The 15,672-nt window shown below is 42.2% G+C and overlaps 1 protein-coding gene across 5 annotated transcripts in view; it reads left to right on the top strand.

Annotated features, from left to right (window-relative positions):
• Positions 1 to 15,042, top strand: part of LOC137193799 (abl interactor 1-like) — a 22,612-nt gene extending 7,570 nt beyond the window's left edge. Inside the window, exons 3-11 of one of the 5 annotated variants that reach the window (XM_067605170.1) lie at positions 4,270 to 4,446; positions 7,614 to 7,628; positions 8,265 to 8,368; positions 8,642 to 8,782; positions 8,997 to 9,097; positions 9,633 to 9,848; positions 11,654 to 11,743; positions 14,382 to 14,567; positions 14,660 to 15,042. In XM_067605170.1, coding sequence (XP_067461271.1) covers positions 4,270 to 4,446; positions 7,614 to 7,628; positions 8,265 to 8,368; positions 8,642 to 8,782; positions 8,997 to 9,097; positions 9,633 to 9,848; positions 11,654 to 11,743; positions 14,382 to 14,567; positions 14,660 to 14,835 — 1,206 coding nt within the window. In that variant the 3' untranslated portion in view covers positions 14,836 to 15,042. Of the gene's footprint in view, positions 1 to 4,269; positions 4,447 to 7,613; positions 7,629 to 8,264; positions 8,369 to 8,641; positions 8,783 to 8,996; positions 9,098 to 9,632; positions 9,849 to 11,653; positions 11,744 to 12,148; positions 12,545 to 14,381; positions 14,568 to 14,659 lie in introns of those variants that run through there. The other 4 variants (XM_067605172.1, XM_067605171.1, XM_067605173.1 and 1 more) reach the window with 4 other exon arrangements.
• Positions 15,043 to 15,672: the final 630 nt, after the last annotated feature.

Raw genomic sequence — 15,672 nt, 5'->3', positions numbered from 1 at the left:
CCTGCCTGTCAGCCAGTGAATGTCCCCGTCCCCTCCCTGTGTGCTTCATTAAGCCCGTCAGCGATGAAGCGAAATCCTGACGCCAGCATTCTCGCCTGGTTAGCATTTTCAGCTCCCGCTTTACTCCGCAGGCTACAGGATGGAGCAGAGTGAGGTGCTCTCTAATGACGAGCAAAGAAAGTCTTTTAGATATCGATCCTCAGAGATGATCAGTTCGTTTTCCCCCATTGATATTTCTGCTGCAGGCGTAATAGCACTATAGGGTATTGTAACTACATTGATTGACAGCACCAAAGACAGAAACTGTTAAGCCAGTAAGGCCACCTAACTGCTGATGGGACTGAAAGCATTTTTCCTTATAAATAGCTCCTTTTCCTCTTCCCATCATGATCAAAATTAAACTTAGTCACAACAAGCATTTTGACTTGTCATTGCAGGAAAAGCACAGGTGTAAATGTGCTTCCAGACAGCGAGTGCTTGCCACTGTGGCAACATTGATTTCTGTATTTTATATTGGCTACAAGCCTGTAGGCTAAAGCACAGGTTGCTGCTTACCACCCAGTACAATCTCATCATGCTGTTAAACAGAGCAGGTTAGTTATAGTAAGTTTTGCTAACTAGCATCATTACTACAAACATCATCATGTTTTTTTATTGTCTCAAACAGGATAATCAGACTTGAAATACTGTTTCTCTTCATCGATCTGTCTGTTCTCTGCTGGTGCAGAGGTATGTATATCACTCAGGAAACTCAGGAAAGATAGCCTGAAATCAGCTCTTATGTCATTTCCCATATGCGTTTCCCTCGCAGAAGTGTCTGTGGTTGCCATGGTCACGCTGAGAGTCGCGCCGGCAAGTTCAGAAAGTTAAATCATCATGAATTCCGACAGCAGTGGCAAAGAGCCGTGCGCGTTCGCGAGAGCGGCACCGCCCCACCTCTCCTTGCCACTAGCTGTCTGAAAGCACCGTTCGAATCACATCAAGATATGATGGCCATGTTTATATCAGAGAAGTGGATTGCTACTGTATGAGAATTAACACCCTATTTGGGAAGAGGAGAGCTGGGTCTACAGTGTAGCTCCGTTGTTGAATTTTTTATGGAAAGCCCCGATAAGATGAAGGAGAATGATACATCTCATTTCTTCATTCTTCAGGAGTTTGAAAATGATTGTCCTCAGTCTAAGATTGTTCAGACAGGTATCTCCCCAGGTCTCTGATTCATTATTCTAGTTGTGATGCGTCCAAGAAATTAAATTTTAAACTCGCTCGGTTGTGCCAAGTATTTTTCTGGCTTTGGTCGTCCAAATTGTTTCGATGTGAAAAAAGTTAGATCGGGAAAGGAAAGAGGAAGCAGCCAAACCTTCCCTGCCAAATCCAAGTCTCATCTCTGGATTTAAAAGCCCCACTGCAGAGGAGGCTGTCACAAAATGATACAAGAAAGACTGCTACCTAAATGCAAATCAGCAGCTTATTTAATCAAAGTAGAGCTGTGGCAGCACATGTCGTCTCCGTGCACGAATCAGTTAACTTGAACGGTCGTGCCTAAAACTACGTCTGTGCATTCATCTGGAGCCAAATTACTCTAATGGTAAACAAAATGGAAGCACTTCATTTTGATTCTTTGGTAATTCAAAACATAAAGGCCCTTCCCACGAGTCTCTCAAGCCCTCTTTTACATTTCCTCGAGTCCTGCTGTCTGCCAGTTTGCTTTCTGATTCATCTCTTTCCTTTTTTTTTTTGCTCAAAATTTGTCATTCATCAGCTCGATGACCCACTTGTGTCTCTCTCGGCTCCATTTCAATCGGTCAAATCCTCTCAAGTGCAGGATCAACCTAGAATTAGTTCAGACCGTACATTCAAAATATGATAATAACACAGATAGGGACACTTGTGAGGTTTTAGTCACGGCCCAAAGAATATTATGTCTACAGCAGAATTGTCTGAATTTGTAGACTAGCTACAAAGCTACATATGAGATCGTTGATGTATGATATCACACGTCTCCTGACACGCCTTGGAATCTCAACGCGGACTACATCATATTTTCCTCCTGCCAATAACACTTCAACACCGGCAGCGATTCAAAGAAGCTGAATAAGAACCATCACTCAAGAAACACGCTTGACATTTGACTTTTGATAACATCTACAGATACAACCATGTGTACAACTCTCTCTTTTTTACATTTGCTGCACTGCAGTTGTGAAATATCTCCACCCTCAAGAGGACAAAATAAAATGTGTGACAGGGTGTACTTCCTACAACTTGCTCCACTGTAATCGCAGAGAATAATCATTTGCTAAAGCACAGATTTATTAGGACGCGACTATAGATCCAGCAGCGAACATTACAGCTGTACCATCTGTTCCCACAAACAGACTGCAGAGGGTGAGCAGACAGCCAGATGTTTATTAGAGTAAAGAGATTACAAAAGAAAATGAGATTGAGAGAGCGCAGGAAGGGCAGACAGAGGTCTGTCGTCAGTGATTAGGTAACAGTTATTATGTCTAGATGTTTCATAAAGATAGCCTCACTTAGATAACTTTGTGCAGAGGAAATGCTGAAATGATGCTGACAGGATCCAATTGTCACATACAGATGTAACAGTGTAGCAAGCGTCTAGAGACAAAATAGTTAATTTTCTTAGAATTGATTCCATCACCGCTGTCCTTTCTTCTCAATGTCTTCTTGATCACGACAGTCCACCAGAAAGATTTTGTAGTTTTACATAATTAGTATCTCTACCTTGCTCTCTCTCTTCCTCTCTGTGCCTGCCTCTCAGTCCCTCCGTCTCTTATTTTTCTCTCGCTTCCACTAATCTGCTCTCCACCTCCACTCTCCTCTATCACTAGCAGGAAACAGGCGGGTCTTTTTTCTTACTTCCCAACCGAAGCTGGGCGTGTCGCCTCAGTTTCCTCTCCTAAAAAAAGAGTGTTGCATGTCCTCTATATACACTATATCTGGCATGCAGCACACAGACTTCACGTCAGACACGTAGAGAGTTTGGGGGGGGGGGGGCTGGGGCTGCAGACCGGGGTCAACTTCACAACACCTTGACAGACTTTGAATCTCTCAGTCGGATTCTTGGTTTACAGCACCCAGGGAGCAGTGGAGCTGTCGGGTTGACTGGATGAGACGTCTGATGAGACCGATGCGTGACCTCGTCGCTGTGTGGGTCTCAGACACACACGCGAGCGTACATCTACTTACAAAACACGCACACACATATACGTTTTGTTTTTATTTTTAAAAATGTCTCTTTTTTTTAATCGAATGGGCACAAATGCAAGGAAAGGTACAGTACGCACAGTAGGATTAATATATTCCTCACACGAGCCTTAATAACACACACACTAACTGTACCTTCGTCAGCACTCTGCTCCCAAGCGTGACCTCATATTCTAGAGATGAAGCCGTCCGTCCTCCCTCATTCTTCACCGCATTTCGTTCAGCTCTCCCTCCCTCCTCTCATCCCTCGCTCCTTCCAGTTTCATCTATCATTCATAAATTGAAGGCCAATCCGTGCGAGCGCCTGCTGTGAGTGGTAATGACTGTAATCTCAGAAGAGATGGAGGTCACTGGCATTTTCATTCAGTCCTGGTGATGGGGTTAAAGGAGAGCTCTGTCAAACGGCCCCCAGGGTGTAGGCCAATGGAGTAGAATAGTGGGTCAGTAGGAGCTCAGAGGATGGACGCAGATTGTATGTCCAGGCAGTGGGAGGCTGAGAGACTTGAAAACCACAGAGGAAGAAAACGGATGAAATTATAAAGACACAATTTCTTTTTTTTATATAATTAAAGGGGCACTTTATCAATTTAACACATCAAAGTCAGTTTATTCATTATTTGCCAGTGGAGACAGTGTTTTTGGAGTTCAGCCCATACAAGGGACTAAAAGTCAGGACATCTCGACGATGAAAACTTCTGTTAATCAAACTCAACACATCGTATTATTTCATAATCAAAGCCCTTCAAGCAAATAAATGGATTATATCTCCTTGAGCTGGTGGAAGGCTTTTAATTAGAAACAGATGAAGGAAGTGTTGAATTTACATCAACAGCAGATAATTCATAGGAAACAGCAACAGATCAGAAGACAAGGAGGCCTCCAACTCAAAAATACTTGATCAAATACATGTATAAAACAGGCAAAAATGTCTCTTATTATAGCCTCTCCTCAGGGAAATGATTTACAGTAATAGAAGTAAAACAGAAAGTTGGATGCCTCCTGTACCCATCACTCACATCCTGCTTTGTTTCTCTCCCGCAGACTGTGGACATTCATAAGGAGAAGGTGGCACGTCGAGAGATCGGCATCCTGACCACAAATAAGAACACCTCTCGCACCCACAAGATCATCGCCCCGGGCAACATGGAGCGGCCAGTGCGCTATATTCGAAAGCCAATCGACTACACACTGCTGGATGATGTGGGACACGGTGTCAAAGTAAGACTGATTCGGATCATTATGTCAAAATAAAAACCTTAAAGGACCAGTGTGTAAGGCTTCAAGCAGAACAGACGTGGCAGAAATGGAATAAAATATTCATAAGTATGTTTAAAATAGTGTATAATCACCTGAAAATAAGAATTGTTGTGTTTTCGTTACTCGGAAGGTAAGGGAAGGGGTATTCAGTCGGTTGCAATCTGCAAACTCACCTCTAGATGCCACTAAATCCTACACACTGGTCCTTTAAATAGACTTAAAGATCAACAAATCTTAATATATTTATTTACTCAGCATTCTTGTTTCTGTTCACTTTCTAGCTACTTGTTTTCAAAAAGCACTTCTACACTGTTGTAGCTTCATCACAACCAGACTGACGCAGCCAAATCCTAAAGTCATTACTTTGATATATCGTCTTCATTTCCAGTGTCGATCGATATCGCAGGACAGCAAAACACATACTCAGTCCAGTTCACACCTGGCACTTTGATGTCTGCTTTCATAATTCACTCACACACATCCACTCACACCGCGAGCCAATCAATACACTGGCCTTTTAGTTAATTAAGTACGGAAACGCATAGAACAAACACTTGTAAGATGCTAAGCTAGTAGCAGACTGTGACAAGACTAAAAAAGTTTTGTTTGTAAAGAAGTTTGCTTCATGCTCAGTAACAACTTCCCAAGCTGGAAGTTAATGGAAGTGTGTTTTTTTGTGTTTTTGGTGTCCGGACTGAGCAAGAAAGCAACATCTTGGCCAAGTGTTCCCCACACCATCACATTCCCTTTTGAATCCCGGGAACATATTCTTTCAACCCTTTTCCGCCTCATTCTTTGATTTTTTTATTCTCTCTCCCTATGATCCATCCGCTCTCTCCTCTCCCCTCTGCTTCTTTTCCTACTTTTTAACAAAACGTGCGAGTGTGTGAGTGTGTGTGTCTACACACAGCTATGTATATCGATTGCTGGAGTCATACATTTCCGCAGAGTGTTTGAGTCATCCTCTTCATCCCTCTCTCAACGCCTATGTCTGTCAAGATAGTAGCCATTTTCTGACTTTCAAACAACACCATTAAAATTCAAAAGCTAGTGTTTCCTCCTCTGAGAGCTGGTTCACACTGAGACGGATTTGGCACGGCCCGCTATGCAAATGAAGCATCATTCATGGGTGCTGCGAATGATGGATCTCCGAAAAAATCAGTGCAGATCATCGGTGTGGATGCCAGAAAACGTTCAACCCTTTTTTCTCTCTTTCCATAGAAAAGGAATAGTACGAGCTGCCAAAACATGACTCAGATATGTGTAAAAAGGCTTGTTTTTGGAGTCTACATTTGGGGAGTGCTTTGTTCTATTCAAGTTTAGTTTTTTTAAACAAAGTTTATATCATTTTAGGGAGGAAGAAAACCTCTGAGTATTGAAATATCCCTTGCTATTGGATATTTGAGCTATTCATTTTAGAATTCTCTGTGATTTCTCTGTCTGGCTTTTGTGTGTGTGTTTGTGTATGTGTAGCTGCATGTGTGTTCATGGATGTGTGTTTGTCTGGCTCGGCGCAGACAGAAATGCATATCACATTGCATATTTTCCCCCCCCGAGAACACTCTCTCTCTTACACGTCTGTGAATAATTTAGAAGGATTGATATCATTTCATACTCACAACTGCAGCAGCCACTAGATAGAAAAATACTTCTGAGAGTGGTATATTATCTTATTTGCTGTTGTGTACATGCTCACGGTATGGGTGTGTTCATCCTGTATAAGAATCAACACTTTATTAGCACTGCCTATTTCCTCTTGGCTGTTGTGGATTCCCTCGAGCGTTCAAGGCGTGATCACCAGCAGCCCCTCTGCCTGCCATCTACATCACCAGGGGAACTCACCCACGGATAGATGGGAAGCCAGACTCGAGCACGGAACGACCCATTCACACATTTACGGATGACTGTGCTCTCCTCTCCGCCATAATAGCCTTTTATTGGCATTACTGCCAGTTACCAGGGTGACATAGTTTCAGCCACGCCAACGGTCTGAACCTCACCTCGCCGCTGTTATTTATAGCCTCGCTGTGCTTTACTACCCAAGTGCAACACTGAAAGCGTCAGAGCAGCCACATGTCGCTCACGCATCGCTCATTATTTGTAGTGCGTCTAACGACACGGTGATCCCGATTCTGATTACAGCCTGTAACGCACGTCTAGACGTTGACACACACAGAATACACACACACACTTATATCAACAAGGCTGAGGTGTAGTTTCACTCTGTGTTTTTGAGCAACAGTACAGTTAGTGGTTTAATCTTTCTTGCTCTTTTTTTTTTCCAAAAGCCGTGTTTAGAAACTGGAACAAAAGGAAGTTAAGTTCCTTTTCGTTAAGTGTTGGGTTGTTTGGTGGGTTTTTATCTCTGGCAGACAGGTGTGAGACTGGCATTCAAAAAAATAATGTCTCATCCTGATGATGGATGCTGGTTAGAGTTTATTGCAACAGATAATATGTGAAATGTTTATAAAATGTGACTCAAGATGAGTCAAGAGATGTGATTAGTACAGCTAGTGAGCAAATGATTCATCCTTTAAATTCATAAGGTAATAATGCCAAAAGTTTGCTGCTTTTCTCTTTTTTTTCTATCTTTGTTAATGAAATGCTGTTATTTATGTGAGAAAGTCTGAAAAATATCATAATTTCACTCTATACTGTAAAGGCAATTATTTATTTCCCAATATAAACACAATACGATTATTTATTATTCAACATCATCATCATGCACAGTCAGTAGAAAACGTTTCTGATTCATTGAATGGACTTGAAGCAGAATTTTAGCCCTTGGTCACCTGGTCAGTCTACTCAGTCTACGTGAATCTGGTTGGGTTTAAGAAGCAGCAGCGTGGCCTGTAGTGGGGATTTAGACACTAGCATGTTTCCTTATATTAGTGTCCTTTATGTCTTATTATCTGTCTCTACTCCCTTACTTGTGTTTCTGTGATGCTCTTTCAATCTATACCAACTGTAACAACTTAAACACAGCATACAATAATAAAGAATAGAAGTATGGTTCATGCATAATGCTTAGATTTCACACTGACTATCACTAGAATAACTCATATCAAAGACTCACTCTCAAAACCATTAACCAATTCTGTCTTCTCTTTTTGCCTGCTTGCACTCAGTGGCTTAAGGCCAAGGTAAGAGACGCTTGTCTTTCTCTTCTTTTCCTCATGTGTTGATCAAACTCCAAGCGATCGGGGGACACATACACCCCTTAAAACTGTAAACAAGAATTTAACATTTTGATGTGAGATTTCAGTTCCTGATTTATTACAGTGCAACAAAGCATCGTCATTATACATTAGAATATCTTCATGTGTTGTTGCCTGCTACTTGTAAAATTCAAATGCTCACCAGTTGTCATTAGTCTAACTGTTGCAAGTCTATACCTAATGTGAAATTTTCCCATGAATATTGTATAAGTTCAGCTCAATGTGTATAATATGTTACAGTAAAGAAAAGTGGTAATAGGAGATTTAAAATATATATATATATATGTACCCATTAATAATCATCCCATTTTACATGCACATGCACAATTTCTCAATCTAGGCAGCCAATCACCTGCTCCCTTCAAGCCTTAGTGCCAGTCTTTCTCCAAGAACTTTTCTGTCTGTAAAGCTCAATTGAAACTACTTCAGGTTTTGCTTAATTATTATCAGGTTGAGTGACTCCTCGGCTTTAATATTCATTGGCAGAGGAAACACTGCCGTCAGCTATTCAGATTATACAAACGCTTCTTTCCTCCTTTTAACTCGTCTTTGCTCTTCCAGCAACATGGGAACAATGCGGCAGGGCGAGGAGGGACGCTTTCCAGGACCAACCCACCTACACAGAAACCCCCAAGCCCCCCAATGGCTGGTCGCGGTACCCTGGGGTAAGAACTTATAGTTTAACATGTATGATTTGTTAAAGTTATGGTCGTCCTGATCTCACCAGCGTCACTGTGTGCATGTGTTTATCCTTGCACTTACAGGGAAAAAACACTTGTTTGGTTTGGGCAGTGAATGTGTCCTGAATGGTAAACCATGGTTACATTAACAAACAGCATCCACAGAGCTCTTATAGCCTGAAGAACATTTTTTGTGTATTTTTGCAAGTTCATTTTTTCTTCTGTACTTCTCTTTCCTTATCTATTATCTCTGTCCAGGCGCAACACTCCCTACAAGACACTGGAGCCAGTGAAGCCCCCGGTGGTGCCTAATGACTACATGACGAGCCCGGCCCGACTGGGCAGCCAGCAGAGCCCTGCACGCACAGCCTCTCTCAACCAGAGGCCCAGGACACACAGGTAGCACAGACCCTGTTCATGTGTGAATGTGCACAAAGTGTTTTCACAGAGCTGTGAATCTGTTGCCACAGTGACAGGTATAATGACAGAATGACATATGAGAGAGTAATGATAGGATGTCAAAAGTGGTCATGTAATTAAGGTTGTCTCACGCCTCCTTTAGTGATCATCATTAAGGCTCTCTCTCTCTCTCTCTCTCTCTCTCTCTCTGCAGTGGCAGCAGTGGTGGGAGTGGCGGCAGGGAGAACAGTGGAAGCAGTGTAGTGGGTGTCCCTCTAGCAGTTCCCACCCCCTCCCCTCCCAGTATGGGGCAAGGTGAGTCCAAGCAGCTGTAACCTTTCATTATTGCTCACCAGGTGTCCACGGGTGGGGAGTAATTACTGGGTTTGTTGGTTATTTTCTGTATCTCCCCGTGTGTCACTCTATGACTCTTATAGATCTTTTCACAGTAGACATATGGACTTGTCTTTGGAGCAAAAGCACAGGTGTTACTAATAACATTAACGATGGCTCATTAAGTGCAGTGTGTCCCAGTAAGCCATGACAGTGAACACAATACCAGGAACCTGGAACAGATAAATAGAAGGCAGTCGTGGTTGATTTTATTATTCACACTTGTGCTTTTCCTGTAATGACAGGATGTATGTACAATGTATGACAGTATGACTGATGAACTAGTTAATCCTACCAAAGGATGCACACATACTTGATGTTTTTATTCTAATGTGTACATATGTATAATATGTAGCGATGTGGGAGGAAATCTGGAACCGCTGTAAGTAACTGCTAAAGTAAATCAGTAACCACGATCCTCTATCAGAGGTTGTAACGCTGCCATCCTCACCCACAGTGGCGACATCTTCAGCCTCAGTGCCCCAGGGTCCCGGCTTGGGTCCCATCCCCATGTCCCAGTTCGGCACCATCTCTCGCCAAATCTCCCGTCACAACTCCTCCACCACCTCCTCTGCTTCCATGGTGTCGGCCACAGGCACCTACCGCCGCGCCCCTTCAGTCTCCTCCCAGCAGCCCCACATCAACGGGGGCCCAGCCTACCCACAGAACTCAGGTAACTCAGGTTTAATGCATTGATTTGCTAATAATATACTTATATATATAGGGTGTGGTTTGGTAGAATGCTGGTGTGTAGAAATATAAGTGTGTGAAAGGAGGATCATAAAGCTATGGTTAGATTTTTTTGAAATATCAAATATAAGAATGGTATTTGTTTTATTTTAATGTTCAGCATCTTATTATATTGTCATTGACATTTAAAATATCCTGAGAAGTCGTATCTAATCTAATGAAACTCGCAGATAGACTCACCCGTGACCAAATTGAATGTGACAGCATTTGTTGTATTACTGTACTGTCCGTTCTTGGCAGTTGTTTTATTATCCTCAATCCATAATTATGCTAATCTGCTTAAAACTCTCCTTTGGGTATGAAAGGTATGCATGGACTAGCCCTTCCAGAGGCTAATGAAAATGATTGATGGTTCATAATTAGTGAAGTCAGGCTTGTTGAAACCTTCCCACCTCAGCACTGCTTGTGCAGCAGCTGTCATTACCATTTCTAATTGACTTATGACATTGTCACTTTAGTCCGCCGGAGGACGCTTCTTTTTCAGGAGTGGCAGGTAGACAGAAGGGCATTTCAGGGCAGAGAAAAAAACATAAACAACTGCTTGACAAGGGGAAACCCAGGACGTACGTATGCATATTTTCTGTCAGAAGAGCAGGATTGATTTTGGCAGCCATCACTCTGAGCCATTCTCCTCTAATGGCTTCGCTCTCAAAGGACAAGCATCATCCTTGGCACAGAACAGAGGAGGGAGGAGGCTGTCTGTCTTGTCTGGGAGGAGAGAGAGAATGATGCAGAGCTGAATCAACTAGGGACTTAACTGGTACATCAAATGATCTCTGTGATGTCTTCTCTTTGAAATTTAATGACAGTGAAAGATGCGTGTGCATTTCTGGTGACTGTAATAGAAGTTTTTACAGTACAGAAGCTAGTGGCGGTACGTACGGAAGCTCATTGATCTCTCCTTGAGCTCAGAGGGTGCAGCTGTGGATGGATGGAGGCTCTGTGGTGAGAGCAGCGTGGAAAAATAAGACGTTACTGCCCAGTCAGATTACAGACGCCCCTCCATCACATGTGATTTATGAGTCAGACCTGGCGTGCATGTGTGTGACATCATGTCTTTGAGTGAGGACAGCTGTGTTTCTCTTTGTTTGTATGTCCATTTATCTTTTTTTTTTTTATGTCAAAGCCTCTTTTTAAGGGCAGAAGGTAGAGATTACATGAATACAAAGCCGTTCAGCAAAGGGTGTGATTAAACTCAAATGTTGCTCTTGATCCACACACGCTACTCTAATGAGCATTGAGTTAAACTGCTAGTTCGATCATATGTGGATGCTGCAGCTCTACTTGTCTACTTGTCATTCTGTCACCTTGCTACTGTTGTTTTTTGGGGGGGAGGTGGTTTGTGTAGTGCTTTGTACCTCTTTCACTGTAGCAGAAACCTTCTGCTGCCCACAGCTTTTGCTTTTGACTTAAAACAGATGCTGATGAGGTAGATTCTCAAGCTGAGATGAGATGACTGCCTCTTTAGCACAGCTTGAAAAAAACGCAGCACAAAAGAACGCTGATTGGAAATGTGTAAATGAGTTGCTCAGCAATGCTTGCTGCACTGTTTCGCTCGCTCACAAGCTTTTTTATTTTCTTTTTTTTCCCCTCTCTGTCTCCATTCTGCTTTTTCTCTCATCTATGATGTTTTCTCTCTATGTCATTGTCTTTCTCCCTGTCCACCACCTCCCATCACTCTCCGTCTCTCTGCTGCTTCTTCTGCTTGTCTGGGTGTTGCCGCTCCAGTGTCTGTGGCTCCTCCGCCTCCTCCTCCAATGGTCCAGCTGACCCCACAGATCCCTCTGACCGGCTTTGTGGCCAGAATGCAGGAGAGCAGTAAGTACTCAACACATACATAGACATGTTACACTGATATACATGTATAACTACAATTAAATGTACAAATACACTGTACACTGTAAATACCCATTATATACACATATATACAAACTTACTGGTATGCATGCATATTTCCATAAAATGCAAAAAAACATATACTTTTCATTCATTCACATCCACCTACTCTAAGAAACATTCACTCTCGCCCATTTGCAGGAAAAAGCACATATGTGGGCATCTCCACATGCATACATATAGTATATACAGTCTATGTGGAGACATCTTTCCTCATTCATCTTAACAATAATCTGAAACGGTCTCAGCATCCACACACTGCTTCACATTCACACTCAGCACTGCGGCTTGCTGCACTCAGCACACCTTTTCCTGCACCGTGTGCAGGGTTGAGGGCGCCCGTGTCCCTCAGATGTCTGTCTGTTGCCATGGCGATGGATCACATAAAACGTGCGTCCTGTACTCTCTGTCCACCGAGGAGAGAAAATGTGACCTGATGCCGTGTCCTGATTCTCCACCCGCCTGTCTAGAGAAATGCAGCTGTGTTAGCTGTCTAACTGTCTGCATCTGTCTGTCAAGCTAAAGGCAAGCAGCCAAAACACTGAACCGAAGGACACGGCTGGCTATGAGTCATCCAGTCCAATACAGAACAAATTGTTTTAATATACTATATGTGCATCCCTCTGTAATTGTTTGCTGACTAAATGTATGCTGCTCTAAAGCAGACGCTAACATAATTAAGAATTTGGACAATATTCATATGAATAAATGTCTGCAACATCATTCAAGCTTTAACATTTGCTCTTTAGCCAGTGTCTGGAAGGTCTTTCTCTGTACTAGTCCACTGGCTTACAGGAAGTGCTGCATTTTAGCAACAGTGATTATTATGTAAATAGAAGAAGAACTGGGTACTTAGTATGAGGAGCAATAACCACCCTTACTGAACAGACAGAGAAAAGAATGCCACAGTCCAAAGGAGGTCACAACACTTAAAACGCAGTGGATCTCCTGTGCAAAAACAGTGAACTTCATCTCCTAGATTATCGGCTTTATACTTAATAAAACTTACAAATAGATACCCAAACATATGCTATGACATGTTTTTTTTTAATAGAGGATATCATGCTTTGTCTGTCAGCATGAATTGTAATTCATTACTGTCACAGAGGCTTCCAGAAGTCAGATGCAGTCCTTGCCAACCACATACTCACACTCTGACTAAAAGTAATGTATGCTGTGTTTACACAGACCTTTAAAATGGGTAATGGATATGACTAATACAATCCAAGAGAAGCATTTTCAGCTCTTAATGCTCAAACAGATTTAAAGTCAGTTGTTAGACCAGAGGAAAAAGGTGCGTAAGCAGATTGGAATCGAGGGGACACGTTATTTAAATTTAGTCCTCTTGTGCATTCTCACCAGTTGTTTAACTCAACAGCAGCCTTATGAATTAGTTAGATAAGAGGTAGGGAGGGTTGTTCTTTAATCACTGGACATATGGGTGAAAGGCTGCGGGGAGACTCGCTTTAAGATTAACTGGGTGAAAGAAGGAAAAGACTGCAGCACCAAAGGATCAGTGTCAGGGCAGAGTAAAGCTTTTAAAATCGCAATTATGTATAACACTGATCCACCCATATTACCACCTCGCATTGCTGTGAACAGGCACATAGAAATGATGAGTCCTTGCCTGCGTTACTATCAGCCGTACGACACAGAATCACCCCCGACTGAATGCAGAAATACAAACCAGTCTCACTTCATTCTAAGTAGGTCTCACAAAACTGACTCAAGGGAGTATTTAGGGTGTTTGTGCTTAAAAAGAGCATGTGCTAACTTTTCAGGGGAAGAAAAATGCAAATCACAGGAGTTTTTGAATATCTTAAAATGAAGCCACAAAACCACTGAAGTGTTATTTAGCAGTTATTTGAAAAAGTAGTTTAAAATGTTTTGTTCTTACTCTAGCTCTCTATGGGGTGACATAGAACTGAATAATACTAGTAATACTTGTTGTACTAGAGTCAATAATATTATTGCCATAGCCACAATACCATCGAGGACACTGAGATCATGAGATGTTGTGCAGTCTATTTTATTCTATAACTAACACACGGTGGGTATTTATAGGCTGATTCCAGGATTGTAGGGTCCATATATGTAAATGTTACTAATTGTAAGGACAGTAAATAAATGAATGCAATATTTCCCCACAATAATGTTACGTCGTTCCTGGCAGTGTGATGAAAGCTTTGAAACTTGTGCTCATGACCTCAGTATTTCTAAAATCCTGGATCCGGAACCTGAATACTCATAGTAGTTGTAGCTTCTGTCTTACATATGAGTAGAAGAAAAACCCAAAGCTGCCCTCTAGTGGACGCTTGAAACTCTGCACATTTACTCTAAAATTGAATTGTCTGCAGAGTTCTTTGTAGTAAAAAGATTCCTGTTGGTTTAGATGATGGTTGCCAAAATGCAAAAAATAATTAGACAAAATGTTGGCTAGATTAAAGTCTATAAAAGTAGTACTGAATATTGAAACTGAAACTTCATACAAACCCTGCCTGAAGAGGTCTGACACTCTGTGTGCTCTTTTTTCTCATTTAATTTCTCTGTCCTCCTTCAGTAACAGACAGCCCAGCTCCGCCCCCTCCGCCTCCCCCAGAGGACATGGGTGTGTTTGAGGAACCCTCTCCCCCTCCTCCCCCCCCACCCGTGGACTATGAGGAAGAAGAGGCCGCGGTTGTCCACTACAGCGATCCCTACGCTGACGGAGACCCCCACTGGGCCCCCAAGGTTTATTTAGAGAAAGGTTAGTGCCAGAGCAAACAGTCTGTAAACCGATAAAAAAAAAGACATTTGTAAGGTTAATTCTCTTTCCATTTATTTTCTGCCTCGTCCCAGTTGTGGCCATCTACGACTACTCCAAGGACAAGGAGGATGAGCTGTCCTTCATGGAGGGAGCCATCATCTACATAATCAAGAAGAACGACGACGGTTGGTTCGAAGGCGTCTGCAACGGCGTCACCGGACTCTTCCCGGGAAACTACGTCGAGTCGATCATGCACTATGCTGACTAAAAAAAAAAACAAACAAACAAAAAAACACATACACAACATGGCAGTGCAGTTTTAAACAAAGGTAAAAACCGTGAAGATGTACAGACGTATGCAGTCCGGCGATAGCAGTTCATACAGCTCCCATTTTGAATGAAGTGCCATGGTGAAGTCTTTGGAATTTACAAATGGTTTTTCTTTTGGCGGAGCTCGTGCTTGCACAGTTTTGTTCTGCTCCCAGAAAAAAAAGAAAAAAAAAAAAAAAAAAGAGGTGTCGCACAAAGAAGGAGGGTGCTGAAGCTTTTGGAAGAGCAAGGTCTGTTAGTTTACACTGTGGACAAAAAGGGAGGGGATAAAAGCTTTCTTTCTAGCGCCGTCACATCTGTGGCGCTCGAACTGTAACGGTCACATTTTGCCTCATAAGAAATGAATCACTGAAAGGAAAAAAAAAACACATTTTAAGCCTCAGAGTAGTTTCAAAACAATACCAAGTAAATTAGATGTAGTGTTAATTTGTGTACGTGCAAACAACCCGGTTTAACATATCTACAGTATTTGCAGTTCATTCAGGAAAGTGAAGTATTGCTGTGATTTGAATTGAATAGACGAGGCAGTGTAGTGCTCCTACCCCTTCTTTTGCACTGTAGTCCAGCAGACCGGCTACATTTAAAAGCTCTTCTCTCTTTTCAAAAACATCCATCTTACCTTATCAAAAAAACAAACAAAACAACAACAAAATAAATACTGAAAAGGACAAAGAAACATCAACAAGTGCATTAGGACACGACTGAATGTTCAATGCCGTCGATGTCCGAATCACAAAGATGTTAAAGAGGAGGCGAGGGGGGTGAGAAAGCAACC

Source organism: Thunnus thynnus, chromosome 12, assembly GCF_963924715.1.
Source record: "Thunnus thynnus chromosome 12, fThuThy2.1, whole genome shotgun sequence".
NCBI lineage: Eukaryota > Metazoa > Chordata > Actinopteri > Scombriformes > Scombridae > Thunnus > Thunnus thynnus.
This window is presented reverse-complemented; position numbering and strand designations above follow the sequence as displayed.